Source organism: Solanum dulcamara, chromosome 6 (assembly GCF_947179165.1).
Source record: "Solanum dulcamara chromosome 6, daSolDulc1.2, whole genome shotgun sequence".
NCBI lineage: Eukaryota > Viridiplantae > Streptophyta > Magnoliopsida > Solanales > Solanaceae > Solanum > Solanum dulcamara.
Window position 1 is genome coordinate 11,498,292 of NC_077242.1, and position 19,441 is coordinate 11,517,732.

General features: G+C 36.1%; 1 protein-coding gene across 4 annotated transcripts; it reads left to right on the forward strand.

Moving 5' to 3' along the window:
• Positions 1–229: 229 nt before the first annotated feature.
• LOC129892002 (pentatricopeptide repeat-containing protein At5g65560-like) lies at positions 230–13,757 on the forward strand. Of its 4 annotated transcripts, none has more exons than XM_055967519.1 (3): positions 230–3,644; positions 11,154–11,285; positions 13,324–13,757. In XM_055967519.1, exon 1 carries the CDS (start codon positions 644–646, stop codon positions 3,383–3,385), a length of 2,742 nt encoding a protein of 913 aa, XP_055823494.1. In that variant the 5' UTR covers positions 230–643; the 3' UTR covers positions 3,386–3,644; positions 11,154–11,285; positions 13,324–13,757. The 4 variants fall into 4 exon arrangements, with proteins under 4 accessions (XP_055823494.1, XP_055823495.1, XP_055823493.1 ...); XM_055967520.1 differs by lacking the exon at positions 13,324–13,757 and having other exon boundaries at positions 230–3,449; positions 3,560–3,644; positions 11,154–11,582; XM_055967518.1 differs by lacking the exon at positions 13,324–13,757 and having other exon boundaries at positions 11,154–11,582.
• Positions 13,758–19,441: the final 5,684 nt, after the last annotated feature.

Consider the following 19,441-nt stretch of genomic DNA (forward strand, 5'->3'; position numbering starts at 1 on the left):
AACAAATAGACAAACCATCATAATTACTAGGCTAGTAATTACACCAATTCTAATGACAGGTAGCTTTCCAAACAGACCCTAAATGTGATTCTTACTTAAGACACTTAATAAAATATAGGAATGGAATGTGTTGAAATATTTAGTTGTGTGTTGAAATTAAATTGATATGTCTCTAATTGTATAGTTTCAAAGTTGAGGGTCTATTTGTATATCATGCCTTTGTATAACCATAGAGCTTCAAAAATTCAAATTCATCTAATTACTCAATCTATGTTCATCTGTCAAGCTAATGGTTGATGTCCTCTTTGCTTTAAATTAATGGATCAAACACCAAATTTCCCAGGAACTTCCTCTGCATCTTGCCCAGAAATTATTTGAAATCTGATAATAACCCTAGAATATTTTACAGTCCAAAACCTTCAAGCAAGCCATTGGGGGCCCCTTTTGCTTGTTCAGGTTTGATGCCATTTGCGTTTACGCCTACTTCCTATATTCTCCTCTGTTCCACCATTTCTATTGTGGTCTCCTCATGACCACGTTCACCCATGACTCAACACATCAACACTCCTCCATTTTCTTCTGACCCATCTCACAACATCTTCATGAACTCTTCACACTGTTATCCTCACATTCACTGCTCGAAATGGTAAAGCCCCTCAAACCCATATTTCTCTATTCCTTAAATCCGCTTCGCAGGAGCAAGTTCAGGGGTTTTACTTATCTGGGTCGTCTTCAATTTTCATCAAAACCCGATTTTTTTTATCAATCTGAGTCCATACTAACAGAAGAAAATAAGAGGCGTTGGTTCATTGTTTCTAAGCTATCGAATATATTGTCTAATCCGCGGCTACAATGGCAGACAAGCGCAGAGCTCCAATCATTGAGCTTCACATTAAGACCCCCACACGTGGCAAAACTCGTTGAGATCCATGAAAATACTGAAGTAGCTTTGCAGTTCTTTTACTGGGTTTCTAAGAGGCATTTTTACAAACATGATGTGAACTGTTATGTTTCCATGTTAAATAGGCTTGTTTTTGATAAGAAATTTGCACCTGCTGATCATGTGAGGATCTTGATGATCAAAGCTTGTAGAAACCAGGAGGAAATGAAATGGGTTATTGAGTATTTAAGTGAACTTAGCAGAAAAGGTTTTGGGTACACTTTGTATAGCTTTAATACTTTGTTGATTCAATTGGGTAAGTTTCAGATGGTTGAGGCAGCTAAGAGTGCTTATCAAGAAATCATGAGCAGTGGAACCGAGCCGAGTTTATTAACTTTTAACACTATGATAAACATATTGTGCAAGAAAGGGAGAGTTGAAGAGGCCAAGTTGATAACAAGTCATATTTATCAGCGCGAATTGAGTCCCGACGTGTTTACATATACATCTCTGATTCTGGGGCATTGTAGGAACAGGGACTTGGATGCAGCATTTGTGGTATTTGATCGAATGGTTCAGGATGGAATAGATCCGAATGCAGCAACTTATACTACTCTTATAAATGGACTTTGTACGGAGGGGAGAGTAGATGAGGCTATGGATATGCTTGATGAGATGATTGAGAAAGGTATTAAACCCACTGTGTATACATACACAGTTCCAGTTAGTTCCTTGTGTGCAGTTGGACGTGAGAAGGAGGCTGTTGATCTTGTAGTGAACATGAGAAAGAGGGGATGTGAACCGAATGTCCAGACATATACAGCTCTAATTAGTGGACTGTCTCAATCTGGACTCCTTGAAGTGGCATTTGGATTGTATCACGACATGTTGAGAAAAGGTTTGCTCCCAACTATGGTTACATTCAATATATTGATAACTGAATTGTGTGGAGCAAAAAAAATAGACAGAGCTTTTGATATTTTCCTTTGGATTGATGCACATGGATACAAACCTAACACTATAACTTGCAATGCACTGATCCATGGATTATGCTTGGTTGGGAATATTGAAAGGGCAATGGTTCTACTCAGTGAAATGCTAAAGGTGGGTCCGGCTCCTACAGTGATTACATATAATACCCTCATTAATGGCTACATTAAATGGGGCTTTCTGGACAATGCTATGAGACTGCTGGATTTGATGAAGAATAATGGATGTAAAGCTGATGAATGGACTTATGCAGAACTTATTTCTGGTTTCTGCAAGAGGGGCAAGCTTGATTCAACTTCAGCTCTCTTCCAGGAAATGATAAAGCATGGTTTAAGTCCAAACAAGGTAACCTATACAACTTTAATTGATGGTCTCTCCAAGAAAGAGAAAGTGGATGATGCGCTTGCATTACTTAAAAGGATGGAAGAGAGTGGTTGCAGTCCAGGCATTGAAACATACAATGCTATCATAAATGGTTTGTCCAAAAAAAACAGGCTTTTGGAAGTAAAAAGACTTTGTAATAAGATGGCAGAAAGAGAACTGCTCCCAAATGTAATCACCTACTCAACTATGATTGATGGTCTTTGTAGGAATGGTGGGACTCAGCTTGCATTTGAGATTTTCCATGATATGGAGAGAAGAAATTGCATGCCAAACCTGTACACTTACAGTTCACTTATCTACGGCTTATGTCTTGAAGGCCAGGCTGATAATGCAGAGAGCTTACTCAGAGAAATGGAGAAAAAAGGATTAGCTCCTGATTATGTGATTTATACTTCACTAATTGATGGTTTTGTAGCATTGGGTAGACTAGATCATGCACTTTTACTTCTTCGCCAGATGGTTGATAAGGGTTGTCAACCAAATTATAGAACCTTTGGTGTGTTGTTGAAAGGATTGCAAAAGGAGCATCAGTTGATTTCAGGGAAGGTCCCCGTCAAGCGTGAAACAGTGTATAGTAGCACAGCTAGCCAGAAGGATGTTAGTATTGAACTGTTATGTACTCTACTAGATAGAATGTCCGAATTTGGTTGTGAGCCGAATGCAGGCACATATTGCACTTTAATTCTTGGTCTGTATAGAGAAGGTAAAACTTATGAGGCAGACCTGTTAATTGAACATATGAGAGAAAAAGGCTTCAGTCCTACTAGTGCAGCATATTGCTCTCTTTTAGTTTCTTATTGCAACAATCTAAAAGTGGATGCCGCTTTTGAAATATTTGATTCCTTGATTCAACAAGGTTTTCAACCTCCTTTGTCAATTTATCAATCACTCATTTGTGCTCTCTGTAGAAAAAGCCGACTAAAAGAAGTTGAAGTGCTATTTGAAAACATGCTTGGGAAAAAGTGGAACAATGATGAGATTGTTTGGACCATCCTGATTGATGGTTTACTCAAGGCGAGAGAATCTGAATTGTGCATGAAGCTTCTTCATGTCATGGAATCCAAGAGCTGCAATATTAATTCCCAGACATATGTAATCTTGGAAAGAGAATTGTCCAAACTAGATGGTTAAATGATACGAGTCAAATGATTTTTTTGAGATGCAATTGATCTGCAACTCCAGAAAGCAGAAATAAGTGAGTTGATTTCTAATCATACAATAGCCTCTCATCTATGGTTTCTTCAACTACTCTCGCTGAAGCTCGATTGAAGAGGAAGCTAAGCAGAAAAATATCTTCTGTTTCAGAAGCAGATGCACGAATGCAGGTAAGCTGAGTTGTTGCTGAGCTTCATGATGAAGGAACTGACCTTTTGCAGGTCAACTGCACAAGGTGTGTGAGGAAGACTTTAAAACCTTTGTTTTTGTAGTAGCAAGAAATTAAGTTCCTTCTTTAGTACCTTCTGCTTTTAGAATTTCCGATCAAGTATAAAAACAAGATAAAATATATTTCATTTAGAATATAGCTTTAAAGATTACCAAAGTTTCCCTGATAATAAACAATAGCAGCAGTTTGTTCATCATGTATCCCGACATGTTAGTATTTTCATATTAACCTCTTGATACAAGTAATCGGAATAGGCAGTTGTCTTTTTGCACTTTTTGCTTCGGGGTTCACCTTTCATATGAATCCCTCCCCCCTCACCCACCCATCCCACATTCATGCTTCTTAATGAAGTTTAAGTGAAGCATGTCATAAGAATAAGATAATCAGCCTATTTCATGCTCAATGTAGTGGGAAAAGCTGAAGAAGAAATGTGTTCTCCCTTGATCTATAAAATCCTAATTATATCTGGTGACTTATACTTTTGCTGTGAATTTATGAACAGCGCTGAATCTCAGTCTCATCTCCTTTTATTTTAAATATCAGCCTGTTTAGTATCAAACTAATCATTTAGAAGGAAAGCAGCAACATTTTAAAAGAAAGAAAGTTTCAGTTGTATTGATTATTTTGGTTGCTAGATTGAATGTTGAATCTCAGCAATTTACACCCCTAATAACTTCTAAGAGGTAGTGGAGAAAAATGTATCAAACAGTATAAGACTTGCTTGTTCAGTATTAAATCCATTTTTCTGCAGATTATGCAGATGTTAAATGCTATCAACTGTTTAATTCCAAATATTTAAAACCCAGATTAGATAGACTGCAATTCTTGAAGTTACAGCTCAAGTGGGATAACTACATTTATTCTACATGGCTCAACAAAGCTCCTTCAAAATGTAGTCTCCAACAGTTACATTTATCTTTTTATTGCAGTACGGGAATATTCAAAGATACCAGGGTTTTCTCGTGCCTGTGAACCCCATTCCACATGATTATCATCCCTGGAGAGTGGCTCAAATGAGATGAGTTTTGGAGAAATCTGTTCCCTATTTATCAATCTGGGGTGTGTGAGGAAGTCCAATCTGTGGTGAACCTTCGCTATATTGAAGTGTGAAGAGTTCATTTTGGAAATTTGATTGTGTGTAAAACCATAGATGATAGAGCGCCCTAGATCGATCATTTGTATTTTTCCTTTTAATACACAGAAAGTTATGTGTTGGTTTTAATGGTTTGAGTTGAAATCATATAAAAAGTAGAAGAAGAGATTCTACTAGTTCATGGGGCAGCCTACTTGGATTCTCTTCCATCTTTTCTTCTACTTCTTAGTTGTTGTATAATAATGTTTTTTGAATCTATTGAACATCAATTGAAGTATAATGTTTGAATAAGAGCCTATCAAAACCATAAAGAAATAATCCATCAACTCCTATATACAAGATATCCGGGAGTAAATTACAACACCATCTAAAAATCACCATTGTTGCAGGCTTGAAGAAGCGAGTCTTGAATTTCGCATATGAAAAGTAACTTCCGATCAAGTGGATGTTGTTGGAAAAGCTTGGAAACATTGGCAGGGATGATTTTTTTTTTGAACCTTGTAACTTTAGGCAGGGATGAAAATTGGTAGTTCAAATTTCAGAAAAATTTTCTTTAGTTTTGAACAAATATGTTGAAACTGGAGGTATTGGTAGTTCAAACTTCAGATATACATGTTTGAAGTTTGTTCTTGACAAGTCAAACTTCTGACGCATATGTCGGATGTTTCCTTGCACAAGCAATATACCAAACTTCAGACAAAATTTGTAATTTCAAACATGAATTTTTGCAACTTCAGTCTGAAGTGTCTAAACTTACAAAAATTTATGAACTTAGTCTGTGGCTTCAATGGGGATCCCAAAATTGGCTATCTGTGCACTTGCCCCAAAAAAGTTGGAGTGGCAACTTTGGGAACTGAGATTAAGGTTTGGCCGTCCGATCGAGTCCATCCCTTGAAGTCATACCTTCCCAGTATGCGTGAGCCTTCCGCCGATTGACAGAAATGCCGGTCGGAATTCGAGAACGGTTCATCCCACCATAATGGATCTCTCCTACCGCTACCTACTAGTGGATCGATTTAGGGAAGGAAAGAAATGCCGATGTTGCAACTTCAGTCTGAAGTGTCTAAACTTACAAAGATTTATGAACTTAGTCTGTGGCTTCAATGGGGATCCCAAAATTGGCTATCTGTGCACTTGCCCCCAAAAAGTTGGAGTGGCAAGTTCAGGAACTGAGATTAAGGTTTGTATCCCAGCAGCGAAGGAATTCTTCCTATCTGCCGCCGTGGTGGTCAAAGTTATCTTGTATCTGTGCTATCATTGGTAGTTAAAATTATCTCGTATCTGTACTTGTGGGGTGAAGTAGGTTCTTAGTGAATTAGTGGAGGTATGCACAAGCTGACAGAGTACATCATTGCTATTAAAAAATAAATAGCAAAATTACTTTGGATTTGTGGATCAAACGTCTTGCAAGGTAGAAGATAGGGAAGTCTTAGAAGACAAAAATAAAAGATCTCTTCTGAAAACGTCTAGCTTTAGCGTGCAAGAAGTGCTAAGGAATTGTTTTTCTGTGATGTAATTTTTGGATGTTAAGGAAGAAAACAATGACTGCAATATTTGTTTTTTCCCTTCTTTCAAAATCTTTTGCTTTATAGACAGGGTGGGGGTGGAGGCTAAAGCTTCAGAATGGATTCTAGTGAATTTATTGTGGATGTGGTAGTTCATATTGTAGGTATAGATGAGTAGCATTGATCAAAAGAAGCAGACGGTGGAAGTGGCCACACTATCACTTGAGTAACTGACCTATGTACTTTCCGTTCCTTTTTACTTGCCCCTTATACTAAAAATACTTTTTCCTTTTTCCTTGTCCATTTTAGTAAATCAAGAGAGATTTATTACTTTCTTTCAATATTGCCGTTTATCTTTAAGAAGTTACATAAAGTACTAGTAATCAAACTTAGATTTCCAAAGCATAATTAATAAAAATAATTTAGTAAACAAACCTCTAATAAGTAGTTTCTTAAGGGGAGTACCGAGTTAACAAGGGACAAGTAAAAAGGAATAAAGGGAGTTGTTTGTAAGGACGAGTGAAGTGGATCTTAGTATCAAAAGACTCGTTACCTCTAGATATTTTAACTCCATACAAGGGAAGATGTCTGTTTGGGGGAATTTTAAAATGCTTTGGGCATTTGTCATAAATATAGCTAAGATCGGGAACGTTAGTTAATGCAATTAATTTTCTCTAGGACTCCATTAGAGTCCCAAATAACTGTAAAAGTTTTATAACATGTACCAAGGGGTATTTTAGAATTTTTAGTCGCTGACTTGGTGGAAGTGTACTATCTTCGATGTATAGGTTTTGGAATTGTTAAAAAAGTGAGACCTATTAGATCTTCAGTAACATGATATAGATAGTTGTTTTGCTTTTGGAAAGTGTTCTGAAACACAATTTTTATTGAGCCAAGGGTCTAGCAGAAATGACTTCTCTACCCACAAAAGGTAGGGGTAAGTTCTGGGGACACCCCACCCTCCCCATACCCCACTTGTGGGATTACACGGGGTATGTTATTGCTGTTGGAAAGTGAACATTTGGTCTACTCAACTGAAACTGAAAACATAACGTTCAATTCGAAATGTAAAGAATAACTATTTAATTGTGACACTCTTCTGGTAAAACTAAAGAAATTTTAAGAACTCCTTACTTTAGTAAAATGTAGGTATTATGATGTGCTCTTTCTTAATATTCTTCAAGTTTCTTCCAAGTTGCATATTAGCTAGTCCTGACATGAAATGGTCTGGAACATTTAGTGAAGTGAGTTTGTGGAACCATTGTACGTCTTTCTCCACTTTGTCTTAACTTTTGTGAATCTGAGTTCGTGGAACTATTTTCCTGTATTGGATCTTCAAGAGCAAAGACCAGAGAAGAGTAAAAGCTGATTTGTCTCAATTAGGCTTTTGACGGAGCGGAGAAAGATCTTATTTGAATTTAGGGGATTCCTATATAAAGAATAAGGGTTTGGAAACATATTGATTGATTGAGACAAAACGATTCCCTCAATACAGCTCCGTCAAGCCTGTAGGAGTAGTGAAGCAGTCTAGATTTAGTTGGTTGTTGACCAACATAAAGAGTGGGAGAAAAAAAAGGAAGAATTTACGCAATTTCTTTTCTAAGAAAGAGATCATAGTGATTGATGGCTCTTTCAATCCGGCGAAATGGAATTGGCATGTACTAATTTGGGTCAGATTAATAAGCTTATGACCACTGAACAAACTTGGTTGATGAACAAGCGAAAAACGCCAAAGGGCTACAAGGTTTACAAGGCTTGATGTGAAAGGCAAGAAGTAAATCAAAGTGAAGTGCACAATTTACAGAAAATTATAAAATACCAAACATATATGTATTTAGCTCTAGAATAATCAAGTTGCAATTGAAATAATTAATTTCAGCATCCAATGTACAATGATGCTAACTTTTAGTCCAAATCCTCAAAGTTGAGATTCAAAGAACTGACTGCTATTCATTTGGATCACCATGTGCATGTTCTCTGAAGTGTATGGCTGCACCATAAAACGATAGCCCATCGCTTTTAAGCGATAAAACACTGGCCTTTAACAACACTGCTATTTTCATTTTTCTCTAATCCCTTTCTTGGAGGGGAGTCTTGGCGTAACTGGTAAAGTTACAACCTTTTGCAGAAATGCAGGGTAAGCTGCGTACAATAAACCCTTGTGATCCGGCCTTTCCCCGGACCCCACGCATAAAGGGATTTTTAGCGCACTGGGCTGCCTTTTTTCTGATCTCTTTCTTATTTTCCCTTTGTTCTTTCAGTAGTTCTCACACAGCTTATCAGTTTTCATCCCTATATTCCTTCTCTTGGCCTGCAATCTAGGTAGCCATTAGTTATTAGCTATTAATGTTGGATTTGTTTATCGTCTCTAAGAAGAAAAAAACATATGATCCTTTGGCACCATTATGGATATTTGTAAATTGTTTTATAGCCTCACACTTTTGTTTCTGAGCAACTAATTAGAGTTGTAAATGTTTGCAATAGAGGGTGTAAACAAGTTGAGAAGCCTAAGTTGGTGGGTTTCCTGACACTTTTCTACTGACAGAGGGTGGGCTCAGTATGAGATGAATCAAGCCTAAAATCGAATCCGAGAGTTTTATGTGGTTCAGAAATTCTACCTGCCTAAAGTTGAAGTCAGAAATCAAGTTGACTCTTACAGACATTCCTTCTGTTTGGTACCATAAAAGAAACTGAGAGAAAAATTTGGTACCTTAATAAAAAGAGGGACATATTTATTTACTTTTTTTTTTCTAGTGGAAGAAAATTAGAAAGGCTGAGCCACTAGTAAATTTACTCCATGACTTACTTGAGGTACTATGCAAAAGCAGAGAATTTCACCAAGGTCAGAGGTCCCGGAAGTAGAAGAACAGAACAAAGGATTTTCACAGTTTTCTCTCTCTCTCTCTCTCTCTCTCTCTCATAGATTACTGAGAAGGATGAGACAGGAGGGCCTTTCTGTACTCAGCATGGTACCAAGGATGCAAATAAAACTTTCCTTCTGTATCTGGTTGGAAGCTAGGGGCCCATCTTTACTACTGAGAATCTGAGGAAGAGAAATATCACTCATTTCAGTTGGTGTTATATGTGTAGTGGAAAGATATGATCCACTCATTATTTCACTGTCAGTTTCTACTACAATTGGTGGTTGAATACAACTTGGAACCTGTTTGGTACTGAATAGGTAATGTCGGCAATTGTTAAAGACTTGTTTTAACATCAGGCAGTTAGAAGGATAAGAGCTTGGACTCCACAATTCGGAGCCTGTTTGGTGTTAAATAGGTAAAGTCAGCAATTGAAAGGCTTGTTTTTAAGTTGGGCAACTAGAGGGAAGAGAAGAAAAAGAGCTTAGGAAGTTGCTTATTTGTGCTCATGACATTTGGAGAGAAAACAGCTATGTTAGCGTCTGAGCAGAAGAGTTTTGAGAGGTTTGTTAGATTGGCATCTCCCAGATTCGATGGTGCGGCGGGAGAGAAGGCCTATGATTTCTTGACTGCCAGGATAGGTTGTTCAACCTTGGTATTTTAGAGGCACATGGAGTGGCTTATACTTCATACCAGTTTGCGGAGATTTTTGAAGAGATTGAAAGTTTGTTTTTAGAAATCAGAGGATCACTTCTGTTGTTTCATAAAAGTTTGGAGTACCTTGTAGGACACTATTTATTGTAGGTGATTGGATACTCCTTGTAGGAAGTCTTTTTTTTCTCTACGTACCCTACTTTTCAGTGCCGAGGGTCTATCAGAAACAACCTCTCTACCAAACAAAGGTAGGGGTAAGGTTTCCATACATCCTACCTCCCCAGAACTCACTTGTGGGACGACATTGGGTATGTTGTTTTGACTTGTTGTACTCTGCTTTTCCATACCACTTTATATTTGGGGTTTTCAGTTTTGACATTTACATCAATAAAACTTGATTTTCTTAGAATTTGTAGATTTCCACAAGAAACTTTGTTTTATTGCACGGAAGCGCTAGTGTGGGACGATTTACTTTGGCTCGTTTTTATAGTTTACACACTTCTACAAAATTATTTCTTTTTTTTAATAATGTTAATGTTATTATTATTATTATCATTATAACTCCTCTACTAGTGTCCAGTATTAGTACTAGTGTCCATTATAACTCCTCATAAACCTACTTGTATTATCCATGAAGTGCCTAGAGAACTCAAAAGCCGTAGCGGTAAAAGGAGGACAAGAAGGAATCACAAGAATTTGATAATCTAAATTGTTGGAGCACAACGTGCACATGGAACAAAATTTTGAAGCCTTGCTCTCTTCTTCTCCGAAGCTTTTTGTTCTTCTTATCTTGTTTTTCATTTTCCATTTCTCTCCCGGTGCTTCAAAGTTCCTCTTCCTTTGATTTCCTTAGCTGTATATACATGAATTTGATGAAAAGAAATTGATGTTTTTGGTATTTGGGGATGTGAAGGGAAAGGAGATGGCAAGTTGTTGGCTAGGGGGAATGATTAAAATCCGTTATACATTGTCTTGCCTGTCTATCTAATTCTGTATATGTGATCCCAGTTAAAATGGAACCTAGCGTGGAGATTAAGGAAAGAAACTAGGTAACTTTCTACATATAGACATCTAGGGACCTCTTGACATTTCTTAAGGGTGCCCCTCTGTGCTCTTCACTTATCCAAAAACTTGTAGCCATGCTCATGAAAATGGGGAAAGGAAAAAGAGATGTGATGGTAAAAAATGAAAATGAATGAGTTTTTCAAATTTGCAATGTCAATTTGCTATGTTTCTCAGACTCTCCAAAAATGATGTCGCACTCCTGCCGGATCCTTAAAAAATGTACTTTTATATATTTAAGAAGTAGGAGATCGACACCTCTCCTCAGTGCATCGATATCTTTTGGTGTTCGGATGGAAATTAATCTGGCTTTAACTTTGTTCTTTTTATTCTTTTGCAGGATCCATTTCGATAGTTGTCAATTCTCACCTGCTGATGGCATTTTACATGTCCAGCAAAGTAGGAATCAAACCTGAAGGTATTGACTAGAGCAGCCATAGTGATTTTTTGATAAATACTCCCCAGCCAAAAGGTTTCATTTTTCCCTCTTGTTTTTCTTCTCTAACACAAGATTCATTTAATTAAATTAGAGTGCAGTCGATTTTTGGATTAGCATGTAGGTGTAACAGAGAAGTTTATGTACATATATCTTACTTGGCTTCTGAGTTGAGTGCTTCAGAAATACATGGCAATTGATGATATTTACTTTGCATAGTTGTATTCATATTTAGAGTTGAGAGGAAGTTGTAGTATTTGTATTGTTTCAGTCATAATTGCAGGTAATAAGGTATCCTCACACAACTTTTTTGTTCTTTTTTTGGGCTATGTTTTATTTTATTTATTTATTTTTGATAACGATGCTGTCTGGATTAACTTGCATACACTTCAATGAATAGCTACTTATGCTCACTTTGGGTTACATTCAATGTAATATTTGGCATTTGAGAGATGCCAAATATTTGAGATAATGTAAACAGAGTGAATCGAGGGTTTTTTAGAAACAACCTCTCTACCTTCAGGGTAAAGAGTCTTTTGGTGGCACGTTTCGATTCTCGATCTATGTACACACCACCCTTTTTAGATCCCATTTGTACAATTATACTGTATGCTGTTGTAATAAACAGAGCCAAAAAAAAGTGGAGTTCCTGTAACTTTCTTAAATAGTACCAACAGAATGGGTTTCTAATAGAGATCCAAATCATGCATTCCAATCTTGTCTTATATTAAACAGTACTTTCTCTACTGAATGAGCATTTTGTGAATTTTATGCTTTAGTATTTGAAGGCATGTCAATTTTCAATGACATATCCACCAGTCCTTTAATTTTATTTAATACTGCTGTATGTATCAAGAGAGAAGAGTATTTATTATCTAGAAGAAACCAGGAAGATGAAGACAAAAATATTGTAAATAAAAAAGTCGCAGTTAACAAGGGTAGGAAAAGTTTTTTTTTTTCTTTTTTTCTTTTTTTCTAGGAAATATTTTAGTGAACAATATTGAGACTCTGGACTCTGCTCTTGACCTGTGGTACTTTCTATGCGGTATAATTGCGGTGATTGGGTTAGTTTGCATGTACTTTGACTTATTTCTCCGGATTCCTTGTAACCTCTCATTAGTACAAGTATCGGATGGAGTTTGAGGTACGATTTGCAAAGGGTAGTTAATTGAATATACTTCATCAAAAAATTACACTGTGAATAGAAGTTAAGTATTACTTTTCATGCATATATATCTAATTCTTGAATAATCTTAGTGAAATTCTTGGCTTTCTTTACTCATATTGTGTAACTCCGCCAACCAATACTTAAAGCAGAAGAAAAAAAAAAGGCAATTAGGTTCAACTGGAAGTCTGGAAGTTTTTTTATTTTTGATAATTATGGTGTATTAGCTCCGCTTGCGTGTATCTTGACTAATTTCACAAATACATGTCATCTCTTGGTTGGATTCTCTCCCACAGTCATCAAAAAAAAGAAAAATAAGTCCATTCACACGAACAAAATTCCATAAAAGATAAGCACTACAAAATTTGTCTTTAGTTCATGGTTTTCTCCATTACATCATCACAACAAAATAATTATTGATGTTGAAGTCATAAGACAAGAAATAATAAAAGTAACAACATTTCAAACAAAAACATATAAAATAATTTTAAAAAAAACAGACGTAACAATACCTAACCCTTTGTTCCTTCAAACACTCTCTTCCAAATACTAACATACATCAATATTTTGTACATTTCTTCTCACCATTTTCCTCTTCTACACAAAAAATTCCTATAGCATGCCTTCAACACACATCAAAACAACCTTATAACATAATCAAATTGTAACATTTCTTCTTGGATCTTCTTCCTTAGTCGTCCGATTCGCCTCCTTAATACGTCATGACTGAAATTTCGATAAACAAAGCCAACTACTTAGCTACAAATTCTCCTTTATATATATACACACATATGCAAAAAGTTATTAAGCTTTCAAAATATATCGAACACTAGTTCTCACATTTTTTTTTTCTCCCTCCTAAAAATCGATCGATGGGAAGGCTGAATAATAATGATGCTAATGTTGCAGGTCCATCGATTGCACTTTTACAAGAAAGATTCAGGCAATTAGAAAGAGCAAGAGAACAAAGAGAGGACAAGACACTAAAATTGTTCCCAGAGGCTCAAGTCATCAAGATTTCAAACAAGAATTATATACCTTCTAATCAAGGATTACAACGCGATCAACGGGTAATTTTTCCATCTGAAACACATGAAAAAGATCATAATCTTTCACTTGGGCTTAGCTTGAATAATAACAACAATAATCAAATAGGTCTAAGAGTTATGAAAACACAAAAGTGTTGGCCAGGTTTTAGTCCAAAAGGTAAATTTGGAAACTCTGATGTTGATACTTCTCTTCATTTATAGTCATGATACTAATTTCTTTATGATTAGACTTCTATATTTCCTTTTCACTTGTTCTGTAGACTGTAAATAAAGGATCATTTAATTGTTCAGGCTATCAATTATCATCAATATGTACTTATGTTTCCTTTAATTATTTTCTAGCATAGTTTATAAGTTTAACCGTTTTAGATATATACAGGACTGATATTGGGCTTATCAAAGCCAAACTTCGAATAATTTGGAATATTATTGTTTATGCAAGCAAACTTCAAACATTTTGAACTACGGGCTATAAGGTGAATAATTTGAAAAAATTGAATATAACTTAATAAGCAGGGTAAAAATTGGTTATTGGATGCAATTCTTATGGTAGATAGTAGGCTCATTATGTACCAATAATATTTAAGGCGTTCTTCAATTTTGATCGATTCAGGATAACGAGATTATTCGACCGATCTACATTAAAAAAAATAAAAAAATAGCCGTCTATTGTATTAAGTTCTATTCAATAAAAAATAATTCTCTTAATTGTGTTCCATTAACTTCACTTGTAAATTTTAATCACTTAATTTTTATACATTTACGGAAAAAGTCATATTTTATTTTTGTACTATTAAAAATAAATCATATTTACCCTTTGCAATACTTTCATATACAAGACCTTATTGTTTTATATTGAGGCCATATTTTAACCCCACCCCCAAGGTTAAATCCTTTATCCCAATTTAAATAATACACGTGGCTGGACTTCATTGAATAAACATAACCGCCCCATTTCTAATTAAATTAAAAATCCCACCCGACCCATGCTAATAACCCACCCCATCAGAACTGTCGGCCTGTCGAAAAACACATTTGGATTATTATTTTCTTGAAGTATTATATGTGTTTTTTAGTTATTTAAGCTATTACTATTTTTATATTAAAATACATCTCAATGCTAAGTTAATCAAATATTTATTCTCAATTGACAACAAATGCGGGACAATTCAACATCGATATTTGTTTTAATATAAATGGAGTGATAGTTGTATAGAGGTTCATCCCATGCCACAAATATTTTTACTTTGTTGCAAGATTTAAAATTTGATAGTAGAAAATGTGGATCTGGTAGTTGGCAAATCTCAACAACCAAAAGATCATCATTTTTGTCAAATCAAATCTTACCAATAAATCTACCAAAGTTTGAAATATTTGTTTCTTCATGATGTCACCGATGACATCATAAGGACAATTTTTTCTATAAATAGATCACTCTTGCTCACTGTAAGAACACACCAAGATAGAGAGGAAAAAAATATTAGAGAGCAAAGTGAGGTATACCATAGACTATAAAAAAATAGTTTATGAAGAAAAATAGAGTGTGAGCGATATTTTTAGTAAGGTGGAAATCAAAAGCGGTTTATTTCTTTTGAGTGTGTTGTGGTCACTTTGAGTATTGTAATCGTGACTATCCAGTGTAAATTTTTTTGCTATAGTGATATCGGTTGTTCATCTTGTCCCGTATTTTTACTCTTATTTAAAAGGGTTTTCAGGTAAAAAATTTGGTATCATTATTTTTTCATTTTATTTTTATTATTTTAACCATATATATTTATGTGTTATCCCTATTTTTTCAGTCTCATTTAGAATTTTATTGTCAAATCCTGCTCCGGGTAATGTCATCTCTATGAATTTCGCCAAGAAGAGCGGCTTGAACAAAAATATGAGAAGAAAGTCTCAAGATTCTTCTTCGTCGGATATCCTGGTGATTGCCTTTAGAGGGAGAAACAAGAGTCGTGGTTCTCAGAATAGAGAACATAACAGAAGCAAACATAGAGGCAGACTTAAGGATATTGAGTGCTATCTTTATGGCATGAAAGGGCACACAAAGAAGTTTTGCCAAAAATTGATGAGGGAGAAAAAAGACAAAGAAAAAAATAAAGAAGATGGCAATGAAAATTGCCTAGCCATCGTCACCACCAAAGATATTGTTATAGTCCTTGATTCGAAGTTGATAAATACTGTGTAACGACCTAAACCATCGTTACTTAAGACTAGAAGAAATTGCAAGGAAAACTAACTCAATTTGGGTCCCACGATCCCACTAGAGCGGTATGGTCCCGCCATGGCGGCATCGCTCCAGCGGGCTACTAGCCGCTAGAGTGGGAGAACGTGGGATAGAACTTAAGTCGTGATTTTCTTATTTCCCCACTTCTTTTAGAGGGTAAGTTATAGGCGAGGGTTACTACAAAAAACCCTCCAAAAGACTGCTCCTGGATTAGGGAGAGCAAGAGGAGGAATCTCAGCACTAGAAAGATTTCAACCGGCGGATTTCAGGCCTACCTCGCCCGTCTAACATCTGGAATGAAGGATTGGAACCGTTCTATCCCTCCATAGTTTCTTGGCGCCCAGGTAGGCTAGGCTTCTCTTATCTGAGTAGCAAATTTATACCCATTGTGTATAGAAAGGAATTTAATGAGAATTCGTATAACTAAGCTATGGGTCACGGGTCATGGGCACAAATTCGATTGTCATTAGTGGTCTAACTTGAAGCGACCTGGGTAAGAAAGTTGTGTAATGATTTTGGGAGATATTGGCTGTGATATTATTGTATTTAGACGGGTGAAGTTGTAAATGTCATAGTTATATGTACATTGATAAAAAATACATGGATATTTGTGATAAACCTTAGGGGTTAGCAACCTAGGTGATGGTTTTGTTCCCGTAAGTATTTCATGTACTTGTTAAATTGATTCATTGTGTGCATGTGTGTAGGAATAAGGAAGTATACTATCGAATAAGTGAAATGATCACTTGCTGGCTTGTTTTGTGATGAATCTGTTCTTGGTGATATAATGTGGACCATTATGGGTAATTTGTGGTTGATTTGCATAATTGGATCATGTGTCACATTCTGATATATTCTTGAATCGGGTGTCACGTTCCGATACATTCTTAGATTGGATGTCACGTTACGACACATTTTTGGATCGAGTGTGACGTTTCGACACATATATGACTGAGTTGGGTCCTTTGAGAGAGCCAAGTGTGTGTGTAGATGGTCCCATGAGAGGACCCGATAATATCTGTAAACTGTGTGCTATTGAGGGTAATTGTTAATGAGTTAGGGAAAAGGACTTATAAAAGAACCTTGTTGATTTGTGGTATGTTAATAGTAAAGAACTGGAGTTCGTATAGGCTTATTCGTGGGTAAGATAGTGGACCTTGTTAGTTCTCGATATGATATATGTGATATTCTATACTTTTAGGTTTAGTGGTAGAGGTTTCTTGTGGGCAGGGAGCCATTCTCATTGGAGTTTTCAATAGTGGCAGTAGTAGTTATTCCCTAGCATTCAGAGTTAGTTATGAGGTGTGGTTATGGAATAGTTAGGACCTTATATTGTAAGACAACTAGGTCAAGGCCAGTGATAGTTGTGTGAAACTATTTAGTGGCTAAGGTTATTGGCTGGTAATTGTTAGAGTGAAGTGAGCAACAAAAGTATGGTGGGCCCATATGCCACAGGTCTTAAGTTCGTAAATCAGAGTTGATAGTGAATCCATAGCTAGTTGAGTAGTGAAAACTATAAGTGTGAGAGTAAGCAGTTTAATAGCAGGTTTGGGTGGGCAGGCTTATAAAGCTTAATTGTTATGATCTCTCTTATTTTCCTATTCATATATTATGCGGTGAATATTAGATTGATCCATGATGTCTACCAGTACATATTGTTTGTACTTATACTACTCTTGCTATGCCATTTGGTATAGTATGGTTGCAGGGTTAGTGATGTCTCTTAGGTGAAGACGAAGACGATTCACCAACAGATCTACTCTTTCTTCCTTATGGTGGTAGTCGTGTCATTATTTTATTTATATATTGTACTCTTAGAAGCTCTTGTACCTGTTTTAGACTAGTATCCATGGGGTTTTAAGTATAAGTTTTGTATAAATTGGATTACTACAAACTTGTTAGAAATTTTCTGGCTTAAAATACTTACGTTTGATATAAATTCCGCAATGGTTTTCATATAAGGGGTTAAGGGTTCTCTTACTTAGATCATAGAGTGGGTGCCCGCACGGCCCGATAGGTTGGATCGTGACAAATTGGTATTTGAGCCAATGTTATCGGTCTTTCAATACAAGAGCAAGTGTGGAATAGACTTCTGTAGATTGGTGTGTTGACGTTCACATCTAATCTTTAGGATGCTATGAAGCATTCTAGGAAAGCATTCCATTTCTTCTCTCTTTATCGTGCGGTATGTGGCTTGTGGTATGGGTTGAGTCTAATTGGTATCTCTGGATTCCAACTGGTATCTCAATGAAGTAAACTGGATTTTGTTGTCACGACTGAAAGGAAACAAGCAAGATAAATCAGAACCGAGAAGGTTCTAATTGATATATTGCCTTGGAGGATGAGTAAATGCATAGATGATCAACTAATGGTCATCTATGAAACGAGTTAAGTTAATAGTTTGAGCTTGCTTGTGTGATGTTGATGAAATTATGAGTGTGTGCATACTATTTCCTGATTTAAATGTTAGTGTGTGGCATACACTTGCTTGAGTAGTTGAAATGATGCGAGATGTAACTGCTTGTACTCTGTGAACTTATTATCAGAAAAGAGTCATAATTTGTTTATGTGCAGTAGTTTATTGATAAAACATAAGGTGATTAAGGAACGGGTTTTCTAACGTGTTAAAGGATGTACTCATGTGAGGAAATACAACTATTAATTGTGTGTGGACTTACCATTGTTAAAGATGGTAAGGGAAAAGTATAAATTAGGATTGTAGAGAAACTCTGATTTTAGGATAGATAATTTAATTGGTGGGCTAAATTATTAACTTATTTAATATCCTAAACCACTTGGTCCATAAGTTAAATTAAGTTAAAAGGGATTAGTATTATTATTTTCTAAACCTTCAGACGAAAGGTCGATGAGAACTTTTGTGCGTCTTCTGCAACAAAGTGCGACAACACTTCAGCAAATTTCAAACTGCATTGATTTGAAAGGGGAGACTCAAGTCCCGTAGTGATTACTTGATTATTTGAGGCAAGTGAACTTCTAAAACTCCGTAAATCTTTAGAATCCTCGAATTTCCTTTCTTATATGCGTTGGGGAGTAATGAGAATGAGGTAATGGATTATTTTTACACATGAGTTGATCTTAACAAATGAATGGGGTTAATCAAAAGGCAATATGTTGCTATGATTATGATTGAAAAGTGTGAAATGCTTGATATTGACATTGATGTGAATCTTATGATATGCCTTGATAGCCCCATTGTGATTGTGAATTGCTTGAACTTGTCATTTCCTCATTATTGTGTGAACGTGTCGAATTGCATTTTGTTCTTGAACAAGGTGATGAGATGGAGAGTGTGATGCCGAGGTCATTTTCGACGAGAGTGTGATGTCGAGGTCATTTCCGGTGAGAGAGTGATGCCGAGGTCATTTCCAGTGAGAGTGTGATACCGAGGTCATTTCCGAAGAGAGTGTGATGCCGAGGTCATTTTCGAAGAGATGTGATTGATGCTTGATTATTGATTGTGAATGAGAATCCTTGCATACTTATTTGTGGTGTATTGATTCTTGTGTTTGATTCCTGAGATACTTGCGATTTCTGTCTCGTGATAACTTAACTACGATTGTGGAACATATTTTTTGAACTGTATATTGTGAAATCTAGGTTGGGCTGATTTTCTGTACAGGTTGTAGTTATGGAGATTCGGTTGGAATGAAAGGAGTTCTTATATTTTTTAGATTTGCCTAGTTTTGTTAGTTGACTTGTTGAGTACCGTATTGTTTGGTACTCACTC

Excerpts from the sequence above, each read along its gene's own strand:
- LOC129892002 (XM_055967519.1), top strand. The coding sequence starts at position 644 with ATGGTAAAGCCCCTCAAACCCATATTTCTCTATTCCTTAAATCCGCTT.